General features: G+C 38.8%; 1 protein-coding gene across 5 annotated transcripts in view; it reads right to left on the bottom strand.

Moving 5' to 3' along the window:
- Window positions 1–21,547, bottom strand: part of Dmxl2 (Dmx like 2) — a 129,592-nt gene that overhangs the window by 92,802 nt on the left and 15,243 nt on the right. For all 5 annotated transcript variants that reach the window (XM_028783311.1, XM_028783313.1, XM_028783312.1 and 2 more), the window contains exons 2-6: window positions 17,715–17,840; window positions 15,049–15,120; window positions 11,614–11,692; window positions 10,694–10,829; window positions 10,002–10,068 (exon numbers count right to left, since the gene is read on the bottom strand). In XM_028783311.1, the coding sequence (XP_028639144.1) occupies window positions 10,002–10,068; window positions 10,694–10,829; window positions 11,614–11,692; window positions 15,049–15,120; window positions 17,715–17,840 (480 nt within the window). The remainder of the gene's footprint in view (window positions 1–10,001; window positions 10,069–10,693; window positions 10,830–11,613; window positions 11,693–15,048; window positions 15,121–17,714; window positions 17,841–21,547) is intronic.

The raw sequence follows: 21,547 nt of genomic DNA, 5'->3' as shown, positions 1-21,547 counted from the left end.
ACATAGACCAAGTGCCTCTCCTCTTTCCCTTTGTGTTTGTCATTTTGGGGAGTTGACTGGAAGATGGCTGCCATGGCCAAAAGGAAGAGGGCCTTGTGTATTCATTTTTAACAACACACTTAATGTAAATCAAGAGTTGTCTGAAGCTAGAGGTATAGCTCTTCGATACAAAATTTGTCTAATTTGCATGAGGCCTTGGATTCCATCCCAATTAAAAATAATAATGATAATAATAATAATGTTATTTAAATATAAATAATACAATTATTTAATAATAAATAGATTTTTCAAGTTGTGTGGCTAAGTTAAATTGTAGTGCATTTATTCACATGGTGGCAAATTGCAGTACCCTTAAAAAGACCAGGCATGGAAACACACACACACAAACACACACACAAACACACACACATACACACACACACCTCAGCACTGAACTGGGAAGGCTGAGCCAGGATGAATTGGAGACTACCTTGGGCTACATACTGAGAGACTATTTAAAAAAAAAAAAAAAAGATTTAATCAAGTACCATGTGATTTAATATGGCTCATTAATAAGTAAAATTTTATTTCAGCTCAGATAAAAATTCCAAATATTCTTAAGCCCAAGAAACATTTAATTCCACATTTATAAGAAATTAATCTTATCAGTAAAAGTATCCAATAATATTCAAAATCCCAAAAGTAATTGGAGTCTCATAACAACTGAACTCAGAGGAGTGGGAAGCACTCTCTGGAGAGCCACAGGGCTCCATCTGCTTCCTCAGATCCCAGACTTCGCCTTCTCAACAGAACAGATGGGGGTATGGGAACAAAAACTGCCCAGCATTCCAAAGTCAATTTCTGTTCTCTTCTCAAGAGAATCTAAATTAATATTTTTATCTTTCCAAAACCTGAAGAAATAATCTTCTTAAATCCAACATACTTGCTAACTAACCCTCAAAGGATCCTTACAATAAAAGACTCTTATCACTCCATAAGAATTTTTAAACTGCTCTTTGGAGAACTGAATACAAGCTTAGGGAAATATAATTAAACAAGTAAAAATTCTCAGTAATCTTCTAAGGCTGTGTGTGTAATAAAAAATCAAAGACAACGCTTCTTGGTTCGTGACTATCTAACCAAGGTGGAGGGCCTTGAGGAGCTTCAAACCTAGTCACCCACTGAAGGAAGTATGCTTTAGCCCTTGTGACTTAATCCTACACAAGTACAAAAGCATCTTTCAGATTAATGATGAGACTTCAAATAAAGGTTCATATAATGAGCCTGGTTATCACACAGAAGTCTTCAGCCAAGTTTACAGTGCCAAGTGGGTAAGCCTAAAGGCACAGCCCTGCCAACCCAGCTGCAGGGCAAGATGAGGCTGGAAGAGCACAAGTACAAAAGAGCTTTGGCAACTAAGACCTTGTCTCAATCTGTTGAACTTTTTATTACACCTAACTGTTTATTTGTGTGTATGTTTCTGTGTCTGTGAGTGGACACACACATGCCATGGTGTGCAAGTTGCGGACAATTTGCGATAGTCAGCACTCTCCTTCAACCACACAGGTCCCTAGAATCAAATTCAGGTTGCCAGACTTGCTGACAAATGCCTTTACCTGCTGAGCCATCTCTCTCTGGCCCCAAAATATATTTCAAATGGGGAAGGGGGTGAGGCTATAGCTCAGTGGTAGATTTACCTTGCTTGTACAAAATCCTAAATTCAACGCCCCATATCACAAATAAAATAAAATGCCAATGGCTCTGTGAAAAGACCATACATCTAAACCTGGCCTGGTGGCACATACCTGTAATCCTGGGTTAGGGGAGGTGGAAGGACCAGGAATCAGTTACATATGCATGAGGCCTGTCTGAGCTATGTCTCAAAAACTAAAGGGCAAGATCGTGCACATCTTTAATCTCAGTATACAAGACATAGAAGCAAACAAGTCTTTGTGAGACCCAGCTGTCTACATAATTAGCTTTAAAAAATCCATCCTATGGGACTCAGAGGCCTACACACACTCAGACTCTTGCCACTGAGTGACAGCCCAACTCAAATGAACCTCTCTTGATTAACTGCTACATAATTTCAGTATTTCAGAAGTGATTGTTATACTACATTTATCTCCATATACAGACCTATTAAGACGCCAGCCTTCTGCCACAGACAGAGTCACACACCTTTAACTTCAGCCCTTGGGAGACCAAGGCAGGTAGAGCTCTGTGTTTGGTCCTTAGGACTCACATGACAGAACAAGCAGTCCTTTGGGCTCCATACACTAGCACACACATGAGCTCCCCAACCCCCAAAATAGAAACAAAAAATAAATAAACTGATTTAAGGAAACCTCATAAATTATACTAGTTTTCAAATTATTGTTTTCTATGATCTTGAAAATAATTTTCCTTCATTATTAACTCATTCTTTTCAGGCATTGTCTTTTTTTTAAAGCTCTCTATGAATCTCTGCATTCTATATAGAAATTACCTTTTTATTATTCCTAAGTGACTGAACAAGCTTATCAAAAGTTTCAGTGTTTCATTTCTCATATCTAATTTCAGTAATTTCTTTCCTTCCAAATTATTCGTTCCAGCTGTCTTCATTTGTTCTAGCTGCGACTGCTCCTGTTTTCTTTGACTCCCTGCTTGCCACTTAAGTAAACTGGTTATTTTATTTGGGAGTGGAGAGAAAAGAAGCCCATCCAGCAAAGCGCTTCAGCAGCCTCAGGGTTTGGAGAAGGCCTCAACCAAAAGCCAGCAAAAAGCTAGCCCTTCGGCCAGACTGCTGCAAGAAATCAACTCTGCCCACTGGAGTAAGTCAGCAAGCTGATTCCCTAACTACATCTCCAGGTGAGAACCCAGGCTGTAAGACACCTTCATTAGAGTGTTTCACACCCCTCATCAGAGTACCTAGCCAAGCCAAGACTCCTAATCCAAAGAGCTGAGATACTAACGTGTCATGGAAGCTGCTGCATTTGTAGTCATTTGCTACACAGTAAAAAGAAAGCCAATACAGATGCCTAAAGATAAATATTGTGGATAAAATTAAGGCAGACAAACTGTACAGAGAATATGTTGGAAGATGAGGTACAATTTATAAAGGGGTGCCTAGAGAAACCTGGCTATCAAAGTGACATTCAGAAGTAAACGGGGAAAGCCATACAGATGTCTGGGAATACAAGGCTTGGGGGTACAAGTGTAGCAACTCTATGTGTACATGTGCCAAACCTGTTTGTGAACACTGAGGTCTAACTGGCTAGAGTCAAGTCTACAAAGGGATGAAACAACAGGAAATATGACTGAAGGAATGATCCCCGGACCGACACAATACAGTGTGTATGTGGGCCATTAAAACAATCTGGCTTTCCAAAACGAAAAGGAAACCTCATGACAGGTTCAGAAGAGTGTTGACACAGGGTCTTATTTGTAGATCAGGCTAACCTGACACTCATAACAATCTACCAACTTCAGGCTTCTCAGTGCTGGAACTAAAGGTGTGTGCCACATCTCATCTTTTGGCTTAAATTTTTTTTGGGTTTTTTTTTTTGGTTTTTTTTTTGGTTTTTTCAAGACAGGGTTTCTCTGTGTAGCTGTCCTGGAACTCACTCTGTAGACCAGGCTAGCCTTGAACTCAGAAATCTGCCTGCCTCTGCCTCCCAAGTGTTGGGATTAAAGGCGTGCACCACCACCGCCCAGCTTGGCTTAAATTTTTAAAAAGAACACACTTTAAAAAGACAGGAACACAGTAAAATTTGGAAGAACTGTCCTGGAACTCACTCTGTAGACCAGGCTGGCCTCGAACTCAGAAATCCGCCTGCCTCTACCTCCCAAGTGCTGGGATTAAAGGCGTGCGCCACCACTGCCCAGCTATAGTAAACTTTTAAAGACAGTAAGTGATTCATAATGGTGGCTTGTATCTGAATATATCATGGGGGCAAGAAGAACACAGAGTTTATCTGGATGGGCTCACTGTAGCTTAAAAAAAAGAAAAAAAAACTAGTGAGGAGCCAGGCAGTGGAGGTGCACGCCTTTAATTCCAGCATTTGGGAGCCAGAGGCAGGTGGATTTCTGAGCTCGAGGCCAGCCTGGTCTACAGAGTGAGTTCCAGGACAGCCAGGGCTACACAGAGAAATCCTGGGGGGTGGGGGGGGAGGGAACAGTGAGGAGATTATGAATACATCCTAAAGGACCTCCACAAGGATAACAGGAGAGGTGTAGATCAAAGGATAAAGGGAGAGGGGCAAGCAACAGACAAAATCTTGTCATCAGCACTTAAAAGATGGCTTTGAAAGCTAAGAGAAACTAAAAAAGAGTAGAAACTAAAGAATTAGAAGACCATCCTCAGCTACACAGTGAGCTGAGGAAACCAACCTGAGATCCATGGGACTGTACCACCACCACCACTACCAAAACAAAACAACACTGCCCAAAGTTGCATAAATAAAATAACGCAAAAAACATCTAAAGGACAGTCAGAATTACAAATAGGAAGAGGACAGCTATTCTAGAGCAGTGAAAATACTCTACACAACACAGGTCCATGCACTTATAAATTTACCCAGGCCCAAGGGATGGGCATGAGAGTGAGTCTTGAGATAAAGCACTAACTTTGGGTACCAATAGTGCAAGCTCATCAACTGAAATAAATGTGGGAATACAGGAAGATGTGCATGCGTAGAGGGATAAGCAGTTCAGAGATTTCTTTGTACCTTCCTCAGTTTCCTTGTGAATCCAAAGTACTCTTTTTAAAAAAAAGGTTTTAAAAAGAAAGAAGTAACTAATGTGTTGACTCATGATTATAGGTTAAGTAAGAATTAACCACAGGCTTCAGTAACAGGAAGTCTCTGATGACCACTAGAAGAGTGCTGGTAAGTAGTCTCAACTGAAAAGCAGGAAAAACCCATGTATGACAGACAGAAGGAAGAAAACACCCTTTCTAGGTTCCACAAGGAGGCAGGCAGACATGGCAGAAATGAAGGGGTGTTTCTGTCCTTCCTGCTTGTTCAAATAGATTTTCAGCCACTCTCCTGACAACACAATAAAAGTCTGTATTTAGAATAAGCGTTCTCCCGTTCTCCTGGCTCAGCCTCCCCACTGTTAGGATTACTGCTAGCAGGCACCACCATGCCTAGCAAATGAGAAAAGCAAACTTGCTGTACTGAGTGTCAAGACTTGTTTTAAAAGCTTATCAGTTAAGATACTGGCAACAAGTACAAGGAATGAACACACTGAACAGAGCCCAGAAGCAGATGCACAGAAATGCAGACATTTGGTCTATAACAAAAGTAGCTCCAGAGAGCAAGGAAAGAGAAGCTTTTCAATAAACTATGTAGGACCCCTGGATATATAGACAGATAAACAGAAAAAAATTAACTGCCGTTGTCTGACCATTTTCCAAAATTAAACCGGCTTAGTAATCTGGAGTGTCAGTTTCAGCTGAAATTATCTACTTGCATCTCTAACTCTGAAGGGTCTCAGCTCTATCCTCACCAGTCCTCTGCCAATTACTGATGTGTAAAGAAGATGAATACGAAATAAATTTGGGAGGGTAAGGAGAACCTGGGAGAAGTTGGAGAAGGAGAAAGAATATGATTAAATATACTGTATAAAAAATATTTTAAATAATCTTTGAAGAGTATGCACAAGGAACACAATGTATATGAGTAATGCTGGCTCTCAGAGTACCCACAGATTTAAACCAATTAATACACTTAAGACAAGGCATACGGCCATATTCCTTAAGAATATGCCTCAATCCAGTATATCTTGTCTGATCATTTCCCATATGATAACTCGTTAATTGTCAAGGGGCAGAATCTAGAATGGCCTGGGAGAGAGGCCTCTGGGCACACCTGTGGAGGACTAATTTGACTGCATTTATTAGGGGGAGACAACTGCCCACTGTGGGTAGGCACCTTCCCTGGCTAGGATCCTAGACTACATTAAATGGAGAAAAGGGAGCTGAGACGCACCATGCATTTGTTCCTCTGCTTCTTGACTGAGGATGCAGTATGCTGCCTCTGCAAGCTCCTGCCTCTGTGACTTCCCCATGGTGATGGTCTGTAACTCAGAACTGTAACCAATACTAACTTTTCTCCCTCAAAGTTGTTCTGTCAGTATTTTATTGCAGTAGCAGGAAAGAAACCAAGATGTTTCCCATATTAACTACATGTATCCTTATCTCAATGTGTGATTCTAGAGAAGCATAGAAATTAAGGCCCAAAGTTCCATGAACTTGAAGAACAATTACCTCTCTGTTTCCATAACTACTATTTGAAGAAAATGCTTAAACAAAGCAAAGCAGTGTTAACAATCCATGAGATTTTTGCCTAGAAATAAAATATTTTGATACCACATGATGGTTGCTACACATCTATCTCAAAGTATTTTCATATATTTTTACTTAGAAATTGTTAGGAAGCAATACTGCTGCTAACTTGCATATGGCTGCAACCTTCCTATCTCCAATGTGTACAGTTTTCCTATTATGTTCTTGCAACTCTTGAGCAACTACCTCTGTGTCAAGCCACAAGACTAGGCCACAGGAAAGCTGGACACTTTCACAACTAGAGACACCCAAAGGAATCTCAAAGAGACAGCTGCACACCCATGTTTACTGAGCACTATTTACAATGACCAAGGGCTGGAAGCAGCTGAGGTGTCCGTCAACAGATGAGTGGATAAAGACAATGTGATACATATGCATATGTAATGGAGGTCTGCCTCTGTTTTTGTTGTCTGGAAGGGGTTTGTTTGTTTATTTGTTTTTTATGAGAGGAGGAGAACATTGCTTGAGACAGGTTCTCACTATATAGCCATGGCTGGTCTTGAACTCATAATCCTCCTGCCCCCACTTCAGCCTCTCAAGGGCTAAGATTATTTTTAAAAAAAAGTGCCAACACAGCCTGCCATGAAAGAGTGGTTTTAAGAATGTTATTTATTTATCTATTTTTAGATAAATAAATTTAGGCAGGCATTGGTGTTTTGCTTGCCTGCATGTCTGTGTGAAGATGTCAGACCCTGGAATTACAAACAGTTGTGAGCTGTCACATGAGTGCTAGAAATTGAACCTGAGTCCTCTGGAAGAGCATTCAATGCTTTTAACCACTGAGCCATCTCTCCAGCCCCATTTTAAGAAGTAAGAGTGCCTGTGTGTGTGTGTGTGTGTGTGTGTGTGTGTGTGTGCACATAAACTTACATGTACTCCATGTACTCCCTGTATGCAAGAGCCCACAGAGTGGTCATTGGATTCCTGGTACTGGAATTACAGGCAGTGTGAACCACCTTGTGGGAACCAAACCCAGATCCTCCAAAACAGAAACATGTGCTTTTAATCTGAGCCATCTCCCTAACCCCCATAATGGAGCTTTTGTCTACCGCTAAAAATAAAACTGTGTGATTTTGAGAAAAATAGATCAAACTGGAATTCCTCTCATGTTGTTGTCTGGAACAGTGTGAAAATATCTATAGTATGGCCATTTTGCCGAAAGGAAAGAAATGCCAAGATGTCCCTAATACTCAAAACTTACAGTGACCCAGGAAACATACTTAAGAATCAGCCCAGGGTGCATTTCTGTCTATGGAGTGCTTACAGTCTTCTACAAGAATAAATGAACAATTTCCTTCCCCATTTTATGAAATGACAGAACTGAGTATGGATTTTTAGAACTCTAGAAACAGGAAAACAATTACCTAATTCTGAACTCTAGCAATCCACTAAGGAATAGCATAACACTTTTAAACCTGAGTTTAGAGAGCAAATTACTACAGGGCAAGCCAGGCAGTGGTGGCGCACGCCTTTAATCCCAGCACTTGGGAGGCAGAGGCAGGCGGATTTCTGAGTTTGAGGCCAGCCTGGTCTACAGAGTGAGTTCCAGGTCAGCCAGGGCTATACAGAGAAACCCTGTCTCGAAAAAACAAAAAACAAAACAAAACAAAAAAAATTACTACAGGGCAGACCCTAGAAAGTTTAAATAGACCTTTAGAATCTGGAAAAACTCACAACACCTAGAAGGAGCCAGAGTCTGACTGGTTGCTACTCTTCCTAAAGCAGGTAGATACAGTCCCTCCAGGTAGACTTAGACATCCCAGTGGGTTTCTAGGATAAAAGTTCACTGAAACCACTCAGTGAATCAACACCCTCTGAATTTCCAAGATGTGACAGCTACCAAATAGTAACACTGACTGTACAAATCTCAACAGAGTCCAAAAGCTACTCTTGCAACCTAAAAGCCTGATAATACTGGCCTGGGCAAGGAAGAAAAGCAACGCTAATGAAAACATTAGTTAGCAACAGGAGCTTCGCAGAACTAACTGGCACTACCTAAGAAGGCTACAGAGCCAAATAACCTAGGACCCAGCCAATTCTACTCCCGGGCACACTCAAGAATAGCCATACACATGCCTAATACACGTGTGCAAGACTCCCACCACAGCATTACTAAATACCCAGCAGGAATGGCATGGCAGGAGGGTGGGGAAAGAAGGAAGGAGTCAGTAAGCCGTATTCAACAACACACAGATGAACTCAGGACTTAATTCTAAGGTTACATTGTTTTAAGTTTTAGAATAAAATAATGAATTATTCAAACCACAGCCTGTAAGCTACTCTAATAAATCCCCTCTGTATTTGCTTTCATTTGGTTCTGTTCCTCTAGAGAACCCTGACTAATACACACATAGCAACATACTGTCTGAGAAATGAAGGAAAGAAGAATGCTGGGAGAGGGATGGGAAGGAGGAGGCAGAGAGTGTCACTGTGAATTCAGTAGCACACATCTACCTTTATTCTTGTCCTTTTGGAGACTGGGTCTTATCTGTAGCCTGGCTGGTCTCCAACTCACAGAAATCCATCTTCCTCTTCCTCTTGAATACTGAGATCAAAGGCATGCGCTACCCCCTCGCCAACTCCTGATCCGCCTACTCCTATTTCCCAAGTGCTGGGATTATAGGAGTGGTCCATCCTGTCCAGCTCAATTCTACTTTTTAAATAGAACTACATTATACCTTTAATATAGAAAAACTAGTTAAATAAAAAAAAACTACTTTTAAGGTAGCCATGCTCCAGTGTATGGATATACATCCAAAAGTTTATTAGTAGCATAACTGGACTCACTGGATGGCTGTTGTTTTTGTGGTTTGGGTTTTTTGGGTTTTGGGGGGTTTTTTGTTTGTTTGATTTTTAGTTTTGTTTTTTGTTGTTGTTGTTTTGTTTTGTTTTTTACAAGGTCTCATTATATAGCTTTGGCTGTTCTGGAACTCATTCTGTAGACTAGGCTGGTCTCGAACTCACAGAGATCTGCATTCCTCTGCCTCCCAAGCACTGGAATTGAAGGCATGCACCACAATGTCCAACTTAGGGCTCATTGGGCTTTTAAAAAAAAGTAAGGACAACAAGTTGAATGAGTATGGAATGAGAAGTGAGTCTGGTGGGGATTGAATATCATCAAAATACCATGTATTGAATTCTCAAAGGTTAATTTTTTTACATTTAAATGTAAATGCATGGTGAACAAGATTCCCAGTGAGAAAGGCCTGATGACTTGCGTTTGATCCACAGAACCCACATGTGGAAGGAGATAACTGATCCTTGTAAGTTGACTTCCATGCATCACTCACTCTCACTCATTCTAGCGCTACCCTCCCTCACCCATTCTCTGTCTCTCATTCACACCATATACACAATAAATGTGAACATTTTTTCATATATAGTTGCACTAAAGTAAAACAGGAATAATAGCAGCCATTATTTCCCAAGTGTATACTATCTGTAGAGATCATACCAGATCTTTTAGAAACATCTTCCCATTTTACAGAGCTGAGAACTAAGCTCAGGACTTCACAAAGGTAACTACTGCTCGACATTAATGAGCTATATCTTCAGCCTCATAAACATTTTTAATATACTTCCAGCAAGTTTTGCAGGAAAATCTCAATATATGGAATACAGAACTGGAAATGAACGTAAGGGATATTTTCAGGTGTTTTGTTAGTGTGCTTTACTTTTTGGCTTGCTCCCTTACCTTTCCAGCAGTAGCAAAATATTCACCATCAGGAGACCATTCCATCAGATATACAGACACTGAGGTTCTAAGAACAAACAAAACCAGTGTGTTCAGAACAGTATGTTCTATGTATAAATGGTCAAACAAGATATTTCTAATATCAATGTCACAATCATAACAGGATTTTTCTGCCCTCATAACAATACAAGGAATTCCACCTTCCTAAAAACATTAACAAAACTAACCCAAAGTATACTTTCAAAAACAAAAAATACAATACTCATACATGATATTGCTACATTCATGTCAATCAAAATCATTATAACATGTTACAAACAGTGTATCACCTTCCCTGGATAACTGGATATCTTTACATAACCTGTGCTGACACTAACAGCCAGTCATTGTTGCACTCCAAAAGGTGGCTGGAGCTTCCAAACCTTTACCTCACTCTTATTTCAACACATTGTGTCATTTTGTCAACTCAAGTACTGAACTATAAATATGATTTTTTTTTACTTTTAGAAGAACAATTAACTAAAGCACAGATTAAAAATTAAATAATGATATTATAATACGTTTTAGTTTTAAAAAGTCAACTTTTTAGATTTCTAAAATACAGTACCACCAGAAAAATAAAGATTTCTGTAAGGAAGAACATAATTTAGGACATTCAGTGAATCACTATTACAACTGACTTAGACACTAACTTGCACTGCCAGATGCACTTCCAATCATTTAAAACAGGAGGGACTTTATTATCGATTTCTTCTTCCTCTTCTAGAATATCACCGCCTGGAGGAGCCCACAGCTGAATCGAATCAGTTGCTGTCAGCAATCTGTTATCTGAAAATTTAAAATGATGAATAACCCAGGATTATCTAAGAATAGAAATGCACACATGAGTTCTGTTAGGTCTATAAACTAGTAAGTTTTGAAAAATATACAATACCAGCTATGAAAAACACATGAAGTCAGTTCAAAAGAAATATCCTAGAAGATGAAAAGCAGGAAAAAGAACCTAAGCAAGAATTGTTATTAGGGAAGACTTGAGGGGGAAAAAAAAACCCACTGACCAAGGTTTAATCTGGCAAGCAACCTGAGAAGAGCTGAGGTGGAGTACCGAATCTCAGATGCCCCTACAGTGTGAGTATTCTCAAGATATGATCAAAACTAAAAGCGAGTTTTTTTACATGGAATATAAAACAACCCTCATTAATTGTGAACATAAAAGGGGTAACAGCTATGTATCATTATAGATTTCTAACTTTTACAAATTAAAGACAATAATTTCTTGAAAAACACCATAACAAAATAAGGATGTTTCCATAAACATAAAAAGAATTTATCATTTTGTAGATAAAATGAGAGTAAATTTCATCACATATTAACAACAACAACAAAAACAAATCACTGGTTCTTGAAATAAAACAGCAGAAGGCAAAGGCTAAAAAGCAGAGGGAAGGAAATGAGGCTCTGTGCAAAGCAATACATACAAAAAAGAAAACCTGTATTCTCTCATCAACAGAAATACATTTGGAACTACTTATCATCAAAGATTATGACATGTTAGTTACACATTCAAATCAAATGCTTCATTTAATAATTTTTAACTATAGCTGCTAAATACCTTGAGGGTCCCATGCTAAGTTGTACGTCACGGAACTCAAAAAAAACTGCCCAGTTTTAAGCCACTGACACTTGAGTTGCTGAAACATGTAGAGAGAGAGAAAAAAAAAAGGATGTTTTTAAAATATCCTCAAATTCCACCATTTTGTCACTTTCTTCAACTTAAAACAAACTTATAAAGATTTAACTATTTCATTACTATTTTCAAGTTACTTCAACAGGCCCACTTACAGGTCACACTGCCATATTGAGCTGCTTGCGTGCCCAATTAAACAAGTTCTCTCAAGCTTCCCTCTGTCTACACACAGGTTTTCAGTATGTGGGCATCCTTCCCTCCACTTCTCCATAAATCATGGCCTCCGTGAACTCTGACATCCTACCAGCTTCTGAAACACCTCCACACTCTGTCATCACAACACTGACTACACAGACTTAAGTTTGTGTGTCTGACTTTCCTACTAGACAGCAACCCTTTAAGGAAAGGAAAAATGTCATAATTTTTGGTGATTTGTCACTGTTGTTTGACATTTTGTATTTGTCTGGTTGTTTTGTTTTGCTCTGTTTTGTTTTGTTTTGTTTTTAAACAGGTCTAGTCTCAAGTAGTCACAGCTAGCCTGGATCTTGCTATGTAGCAAAGAAATGACCTAGAGCTGACACTCTGCCTCCACCTCCCAAGTGCTGTTATGGGCACCTACTAGCATGGCCAGTATATCGGCTTGTTGGTAGGACTGGGGTTGGGAAGGGTGTGAGTGAGTTTTTAGTTTTGTTTTGTTTTGTTTTGGGGGGATGGCTTTTTTGTTTTGTCTTTTTGTCTCTGGGGTTTGAGATGGGGTCTAGACACGTAGCCCAGTCCTAATTGTGGTGATCCTCCTGCTTCTGCCTCCAAGCTGGACTGCTGCTCTAATCTTTTACCTTCAGCTCATGACACGCCTATTATAAAATTCTTCCTATTAGGGCTGGAGATGGCTCAGCAGTTACGAGCACTTGCTGCTCTCCCAGAAGACCCAAATCCTGTTCCTCACACCTAGTTCAGGAGCCTTACAACCACCTGTAACTTTATCTGACACTCTCTTCTGGCTTCCATGGGCACCTGCACACACACACACACACACACACACAACGAGAGGGGGGGAATAAAAATAAATCATTTGGAAACTTTTATTAATGCACAGAGATGGACTCACTGTTTAAACTAAAACTAGATAAAACTCCCAAGAAGACAACAGATTTGAAATATATATATGCAATTCACAAATGTGATCTGTTATATTTGAGAAATTTCTATCTAATCCTTTCATTCTACAAGTGGATTAAAAGCTTAAATGCCAAAAGTTTTTGGCATAGGATATAGTATTCTAAATAAATAAAAGTATCCATTTCTTTGTTAAACTAAACAAAAAGCAAAAACCACAGTACAACAAAGTCACATCACACATGTGAGATACAGAAGTTGGAGGCTGCGAGCCCCCATATGGGTCCTGGCAATCTGACATACATACTCTACAAGGCAGAAAGTGCCCATAACCACTAAGCATCTCTCAAGCCTCTGAATATGAGTTTTCATTACCGTGTGCTTGGCCAGTTTTTAAGTGAGGTTGAAAGAGATCAAATCCAGAGCCTTGTGCATATAAGCAAGAACTCAGCCACTGATCTATACCTCTAGATGACTCTTAGACACTGTACAATTTAATACCTATTTTTATAATGAAAAACTGACATTTTCATTTAGTTTAGAAATATAAAAACTTGTATAAGATTTCAATCAAAATTGATTTTTAAAAAAAACCTTTCAAGATGGCCACAAGGGCTCACATCTGCAGTTCCAGCTACAGTCTGAGTCTGAGACTAAAGGAGGAGAACAGCTTGAGCACGGGCATTTGAAGCCAGCCTAGGCAACTCAGCAAGACCTCATCTCAACATATAAGTAAGTTTAACTACTGATGCAGCTCAGTTACAGTGCTTGCCCAGCACGCCCACAGCCCCAGGTCATCCCCATACAACATAACTAAGAATGCTGGCGCATGCCTACTACACAAGCATTTAAATGTAGGAGGATCATAAACTCAAGATGTCTGATGAATAGTGAGTTCGAGGCCAATGTGGAATAGATGAAATCCTGTCTCAAAAAATACTTGTGCGAGTGTACATGCACACATACCAAAGCACACACGTGGACATCAGAGGACAACCTTGAATGTCCAGTTCTCTCTTCTACCTTATTCAAACAGGGTTACTTTGTTATCTGCCACTAAGTATACCAGGCAAGGTTCTGATTCTCTTGATTCCACCTCACATCTCAAACTGCTCCCAGCTTTGCATGGGTTCGGGATATTCAAACTCAGGTCCCCACACCCGTACTTTAAGCCTCCTTCTCCAGTCCACATGTCTAATTTATAAACTGGTTGATAATTCTAACCATATAGGATTTTTCTTAACATTAAATAATATAAAATACAGCACTGAGTATATATGTGAATGGTTCTTAATGTGATGTATAAGACCATTTAGCTGGTTAGTGAGCTTACCTAAGTACGTGAGCTTACCTAACTCCACTAAACAAATATTTAGGGAGGTCTGAATACATTAGATAATATTCTAAGAAATTGAGTTGGAATAATAATCAAAAGAATCAAGCTGCCTACTTGTAAAGGATCTTATGTTCTAATTATAAATAATAAACTAGTGCTATGGGAAAAACTTAAAATAGATAAGCAGATCAGAGCACAGTGGTCACACCTATGATGACATCACAAAGACCTGTGCAAGAGAGAAAGGAATAATAAAAGGAGGATTTGCAATTCACAGCCCACACAGACCTCCTTGAGAAGGTATATTACACAAGACTTCAGAGTCTGTAGAACCAGCCCTGGACCTGCACTGAGAAGGCAACATCCACAGAACCTAAAGGGAGGGTGACTAAAAACAGCAGAAGCTGTTTGTCGGCAAGTTGGAGTCGAGATGGATTCTGAAGAACAGTGTGGTGCTGGGAGAAAAAAGGGAGGTGAGAGGCTACTTGCAGGTTTACAATCTGCAAGAAATATGGTGCCCTTACAGAATTACAAAAAGAGAAGTTATATACTCTTCTGAGAAGAAAGAAAAAAAGGGACATCAGAATAGAAAACTAGTACCAGAGACTAGTAATGACCCAAGCAAAGGAAAAAGCAGTTCAGACTAGGGTAGATCTCAACCCAACAAATGGCAATTAGCAATACTCTAGAAACTTAGGTTTCTACAAAGCCTTTGCTAAACTAACGGATATTCCTACCCACTGTTTGTACTGCTCTCTGAGCAGCTCTCTACTGCTATTGTAAGTAGGGTCTAAGGAGACAAGAAAACTAGATTCAAAGGTTCACCAAAACTATTAATAATAATTAATAATAATAATAAATGAGGTTAACCAGATTCTCAGGATAGTCTACTATCAGTGAATACTTACACTGTTTCTCTTATGAGAATTTATGCCCAGGGGCTCAAAAATACACACAGCATTCCCATATGAAGCTGCAACCTAAAAGAGAATGAACATGACGTTAGTGCTAAGAAAAGAGTGAAATAGAGATGGCCTTCTCCATACAATAATGTATAAACTAATTTCATACAATCCAGTTCTAATATATCTCTATGGTTTACTTCTACAAATAAACCTGGCAGTATAGTAGATTTAACAATCTCTGCTACCAAAAACTTCAGTAACCTTGTTTTAAAGTTACAAAGAAGATAAGACCTCAGGTAGCCTGAGATAGCCTTGAACTTGCTATGTAGCTAAGGCTAGCCACAAACTCCTAATCTTCCTGCCTCTAATGCTGTTGGGATTACAAGTATGTCTATTTTTAAAAATTACATTTTCTAGAATCTATTTTGGAACCAGGAAGATAGCTAAGTAAAAGGTACTTGCCACCAAGCCTGATAACCTGAATCCAATCTCCAGAACCCACAAAGTACAAGAGAAATAACTCCTATAAGCTGTCCTCTGACCACTACACACAGACACACACATGAGCACACATGAGCACAATAAATTAACAGATGTGATTTTCAAATTTTTAATATTTTTAATATATAGATAACTTTAGTTACAAAAATACATCTTAGCAGTACATCTCCTTATCAGCAATGTTTATAATCCAATGGAAAAATATAAAACTCATGAGAAGATCTAAAAAATATACCAAATGATAGCGGGTTTTAAGACTATGTCACAAAAATGACTTTAGTTATACCACTGAACAAAAAACACCAACTGGGAAATCACCTTGAAGAAGGAACAGAAAGAACAAAGAGGGAAATCACTGAACTATGCAGAGCACCCGGATGGAGCAGCTGCTGTGAGTCTCCACTGAGGGGGTGTGAGGACAAGGACTGCTCTGCTCCAGATCATACCTGAGAAGAAGGGCCGCAAGTCCCTCCACCCCATGAGGCTTCCAGAGCCCAAATCTAGCAATTCCTGAAAGTAGTTCCCAATTCATCATCCTCTTGAGGAGGAAAAAATCAGCATCAGGAAACAGACCAAAGCCCTCCCTTCTAACACCATTTATTCTGATTATTCCACAAAATTAACCTTCCAAGACATGGCTGTTAATCCACAGTAGGGCAGCTTCAAATGAAGCTACTTCAAATGCCTGGCTAATATGAAGTCACAAATTTGACAGTTACCATCACAGGAGCTGACGATAAAGGACTAAAATACAAGAATATGACAGAAAAGATGAGATACTTTAACCATCTTTTCCCACATGAGGAGAATAGAAACAGGCTGTCTGCTTGCTTCATATGGTTATGAACACAAACATCTTCCATACTTTAACAATCTTTTTGTTTCTGAGATAAAGTCTTACAGTGTTGCCCAAGCTGGCCCTAAATTACTAGGTTCAAGCAATCCTCTAGTCAGCTTTATTGTATGTATTTTTTAAATCTTTACTCCCACAAAATGTATTAATTGTGATTATCATGAATACTTAAGTAATTTATAAAAATTGGTAATTATCATTTAACTCTAGGCAAGCTTAAAGCTAACTTGCTTGGCCTAGAGAGAAGCCTGACCAAAAAAAAAAAGTAATGAAAGAAAGGTGGTCCTCAGTGTTCTCTAAATACAAGCAATGCTTATGGAAAAATACATAGTCAGAAAAGCAAGAAGCAAATATCAGAGGCCACCAGAGAATGTAATGTTTCAAGTACACTACTGCCAAGTAATGGTGTATTTATATAACTACTAAGCCTGATACAGACAGTTGAATAAGGCAGGAGAAAAGCAATAATAAAGTAATCATAATTTATTATTCAGTATAAATGTGCATGATTACCATGGAGATCTTGACTTAACAGATCCTTGATAGAATATTATCCAGTAAAGAACAACCTCTAGAAAACCAAGAATGTTTAAATACTATAATTATCTACCATAGTTTTAAAAACCCTTTTATAATCTTGTAGTGACATGCAACTGTCATATAATATTGCTCTTACTGACTTCATAGAATATATATATGTCAAATATACTATAGTAGTATTCATTGTATATTGTTTGAAAAATGAGAGAGAAAAAAAGAAAATCTGAGAAAGAAGGCTTTAAAAGATGAAGCTTTAACTATTTCAAAATAAATCCTTAGTTCCAAAGTTGGAATAAATTCTTAAATATTCACTCAACAAACTTTCACTAAATTAACGAGTATACAAAGCACCTATGTAACACGCATTACATTAGACACAACTCCCTGAACTTCCTGATAAACATCCACTATTACTGGAGATGCAGGCTCAGGTCTGCTGTTCAGCTCATGGCTATGCTCAACAGGAAGCTCACTTTGTGTTCAGGAGTAGAGACCAGCCATCATGCCACAGTGAGACTTCCTCTCACAAACAAACAATGCTGGGATTGGAATGTAGAGAAAACTGATTCCTCCTCCCTTAATGGCTAACGGTTACAGAATTAACAGAATAGCAATGTGCCTAAGACTGTGAGGCCCACAGACCTCTAACACAGTATACCCACTGTTAGAACAAACATCACATCATCAGTGTTATAGCACGTCACAATTCATATACAAATATTCTAAAAGTTAAGAACATTTAAATGACATTTAATTCAGTGACTGAATCTCTTACTCTTCCGTGTTGGTTGGAGCATTCCACACAACTGACTTGGATGTTCCCATGCTTAGCACCAGGGATGATCTGCACACATTCAAAGTCACTCGCCAGAATGACAATATCACAGCCTGATCCATACGCCTAAAAAGGAAAAGGGTGGTGACACTGTAAGAGATATCATTCTGAAATATTATTATATATTATTTTATCTTAGATTCTGATACTAATATAAAGATATATCTTGACATATCTTACTAAATAGTTAATACACAAATAAGAATATTAAATATCATATCAAAAACACGCCTTTAATCCCTTTAATGTGCTCAGGAGGCAGAGGCAGGCGGATCCCTATGAGTTCAAGGCTAGCCTGGTCTACAGAACAAGTTCTAGGACAGCCAGGGATACACAGAGAAACCCTGTCTCAAAAAACAAACAAACAAAAATCATATCAAAAATAAACCAATGGCATTCTGTGCATTTTCATTCAAAAACTGCTTTCAACAAGCAAAGGTTCTTCCAGTTTTATACACTACAGCTTCTGTTGCTGCAGCAGAAGAATCTCTGTTTAGAGTTTCTCTCTAGAGCTCATCTCTTTTTTATTATTTCCTAAAGGAAATAATTATTCCCTAAAGGAAATAATATAACCCCCACTTGAAAATACTAAAATCACTGAAAACACCAATGTATTCTCAGGATTCAAACCAGGCTTAAGAAAAATCAAGATAAACATCAAAGAAGCACTTTGTAGCACAAGCTACAACTTAAAAGATCTGGCAAAACCAATTATGACACAAGACAGAATGCCACACACTTAAGATATGACTAGGTAAATAAATAACCTACCCCCCTCAAAAAAAGTGGCTAGCTGCCTTGATAGATCTACATGACAGCGGCAAAAGATAGAGGCTATACCACTTAATAAAGACAACATATTCTCTTTAATCTCAGAGGAAAAAAACCTAGAAGGCTGATATTTATACTCCTACTCTTACTACTGTATTATTATTATTATTATTATTATTATTATTATTATTATATTAAATAATATTGAAGAGTTGAGTACATTAATTTGCCCAGGGTTAAACTAGAAAGTGTCCAAACTCAGGCCTTATGATTCTTACACTCTTCCCTGAGTTACATGTCAAGTAAATACTACTCAGACAGGAATGTGCTGGGGGTGAGGGAACTTCAAGAATGGCTTCTGTCCATAACAGATCCAACGGGAACCTGGGCTGCCTGCAAGGGTAGGCACAAAAGGTGAGATCTTTCTGCAGGGAGAAAAGGGGGAGGAGCAAACTGAGAGCTACATTTCCAGGTAAATATCAGTCCAGGTGCTTCTCTACTAGGTCACTGCTGACAAATGCTATGCAGTCTTCTCACTGCTCAGTCCCTGACGAGCTTTTTAGTCCTGATCATTCCCATGCACTAAATTTACAAATAATCCCAGGCTACCCCAGTTCAAGATCAACCATTCAATCACATCTGCACAATTCCTTTGGTCATAAGGACTGGGGCACAACCGTCATGAAGGTGGAGTATGATTTCTGTCTACCATTTAGGAGCACAGATGAACCAGACCCTGAGCAACAGATCTGAGTGGACTGAAATCACGTAGCAATTTTCTCTGATCATGTGAGCACTATGCAGAGAGAAAAATCTCACATATTTAAAAAGTTTAATATACCACTAAATTACATCCCTGACAAAGAAATCACAAAGAAAACTCAAAGATATCAGGTACTCCATATAAGGAAGACAACATTTTAACATGTGCGTGTGCGTGTGTGCGTGTGTAAGTGTATATGTGTAGGGGGCAGGCAACTGAAGCACTGTATGCACAGAAGTTTACTATCTTTTAATTCTTATAGTAACAAGATAAAAAATTATTAGTAAACTAAGTTTCCCCCAAGAAGCTGGACAAGACAGCTAATAAAAGCCAAGTGAGTTCCAGTCAACCACCAAGGCAGAAGGGGCAAGTGTGAGCAAAAGAGAAAAAGAATTTTTAAAAGTTGAACCTTTGAAAAGATTCAAAGGGAAGCATATTTTTCTAATTCTTCAATGGTTCTCAAACCTGGCTGCATTGAACTTACCTAGGAAAATTGTTTAAAAATACATCCCAAAGAGGCAGGCGGATTTCTGAGTTCAAGGCCAGCCTGGTCTACAGAGTGAGTTCCAGGACAGCCAGGACTACACAGAGAAACCCTATCTCGAAAAACCAAAAAAAAAAATCCCAAACTTATTGAATCAGAAGTTTCTTATATAAAAGAACATGGGTTGATTAGAAGGATGACTACAAGTTCAAGGCCAGCATGAACTATACTGTGTCAAATGAAACCATTTCTAAATCCAAAACTAAAATAACAACAAACTATGCATGGTGGAAGGAACTTGCATGGTCTCAACCTTAGGGGAGGTAGAGACAGACAATGTAATAATTTTTGGTTCCAAAAATCTAAGTACCAAAAAAAAAAAAAAAGAAATTGATCAAAAATTTGGAGCTGAGAAAGGTAACATAGCCTCTCTGCTGATAATTTCCAGCTAGCAAGACAATAGATATAGAAGATGTCATCTATAAAACCTATACATAATCTATAGTTACTAAAAATATTTTTAAATTTCAGGAATCAAAAGTGATTTTGCTCTGTTCTACACTTCAGATCTTGATTTTGTCTGAGGAAGAATTTCTAGTACAGAAGGGAAATGAGCTGCACTGAGCAAATGCTAGCATAGCTCCAGGGGGTATGGGGTGGGCCCTCTGTGCTACGTAAATGAGGCAGCTCTGACGTCACTGGGTATGGCCTCTGAGATCACTGGTATGCAGATGCTTCACATGCAAAGGAGAGACAAGATTGTTTCTGCAGCCTTGCTGTGTGGCTAGGACTACAAAACAAAAGAGTGAAGGGAGGGACCCTCTCCCTTCACCTTAAAAGGTTGTTTTCCACACTTGATGAAAAAATTAATATCGTCTAGTAAAGGCTAACCATACTGTGAAATAGCATATTAAATTACCATGATAAAGACACTGTCTCCCTCTGGAGACTTGAGGTGGGCTGGAGTGAGGATGAAACCTGTATGTCCTCCAGCCTCTCTCACTTCAGTTTTAGACAACTGCACTGACAATGTTATTTTCATGACAAAAATCTAGTATTCTAATTGACTTTATCCCAACCTCTTGCACTTGTTATATATTTCAAATAAACTAAACACAAATGTCAAGTAAAAGGCAAGCACGCTGGCTCATGCTTGCCATCCGAGCTCTTGAGAACCTGAGAGAGGAGGATTACTTTGAGTTCCAAGCCAGCCAGGTCCAAAGATTAAGACCTTGTCTCAAAACACCAGTAACAACAAAATTGAGTATAAAAACAAAAATGTTTGAAATTTTTACATGATTCTGACTTTCCCTAAGAAAATACAAAATATAAATTCAATGTGTCCATTACTGGTAAGGATGAAATCTAGGAAATGCCTCTTTAGGTAATTTCATCAGGGTGTACTCTATGCTGTAAACAAGCAAAGAACTAAAGAGAGTTAATCTGTGTCTCATGGTTATCCAAGTTACCTCCAGAAAACAGTCTTGGGAGGTGATATTGACTACAAATATGTCTAGCAGCCAAAAAGACAAAGTACAGACTGACTGATAAAATCTTCCCAAGAGGACAGGTACAGCCACACTTCCTCGGTCCCAAGTAATCTCCTATAGTCCCAACTAATCAGCATTGAGAAAGAAAATGACTTAAAACCCACCAGCCTAGACAACATAGGGTGAATCTATCTCAAAAAAAAGAAAGAAAGAAAGAAGGAAGGAAGGAAGGAAGGAAGGAAGGAAGGAAGGAAGGAAGGAAGGA

The sequence above is a fragment of the Grammomys surdaster genome, unplaced genomic scaffold (assembly GCF_004785775.1).
Source record: "Grammomys surdaster isolate TR1022 unplaced genomic scaffold, NIH_TR_1.0 1057, whole genome shotgun sequence".
Classification (NCBI taxonomy): Eukaryota; Metazoa; Chordata; class Mammalia; order Rodentia; family Muridae; genus Grammomys; species Grammomys surdaster.
The sequence above is the reverse complement of the archived record's forward strand: the minus strand, read 5'-3'. Positions and strand labels throughout refer to the sequence as shown.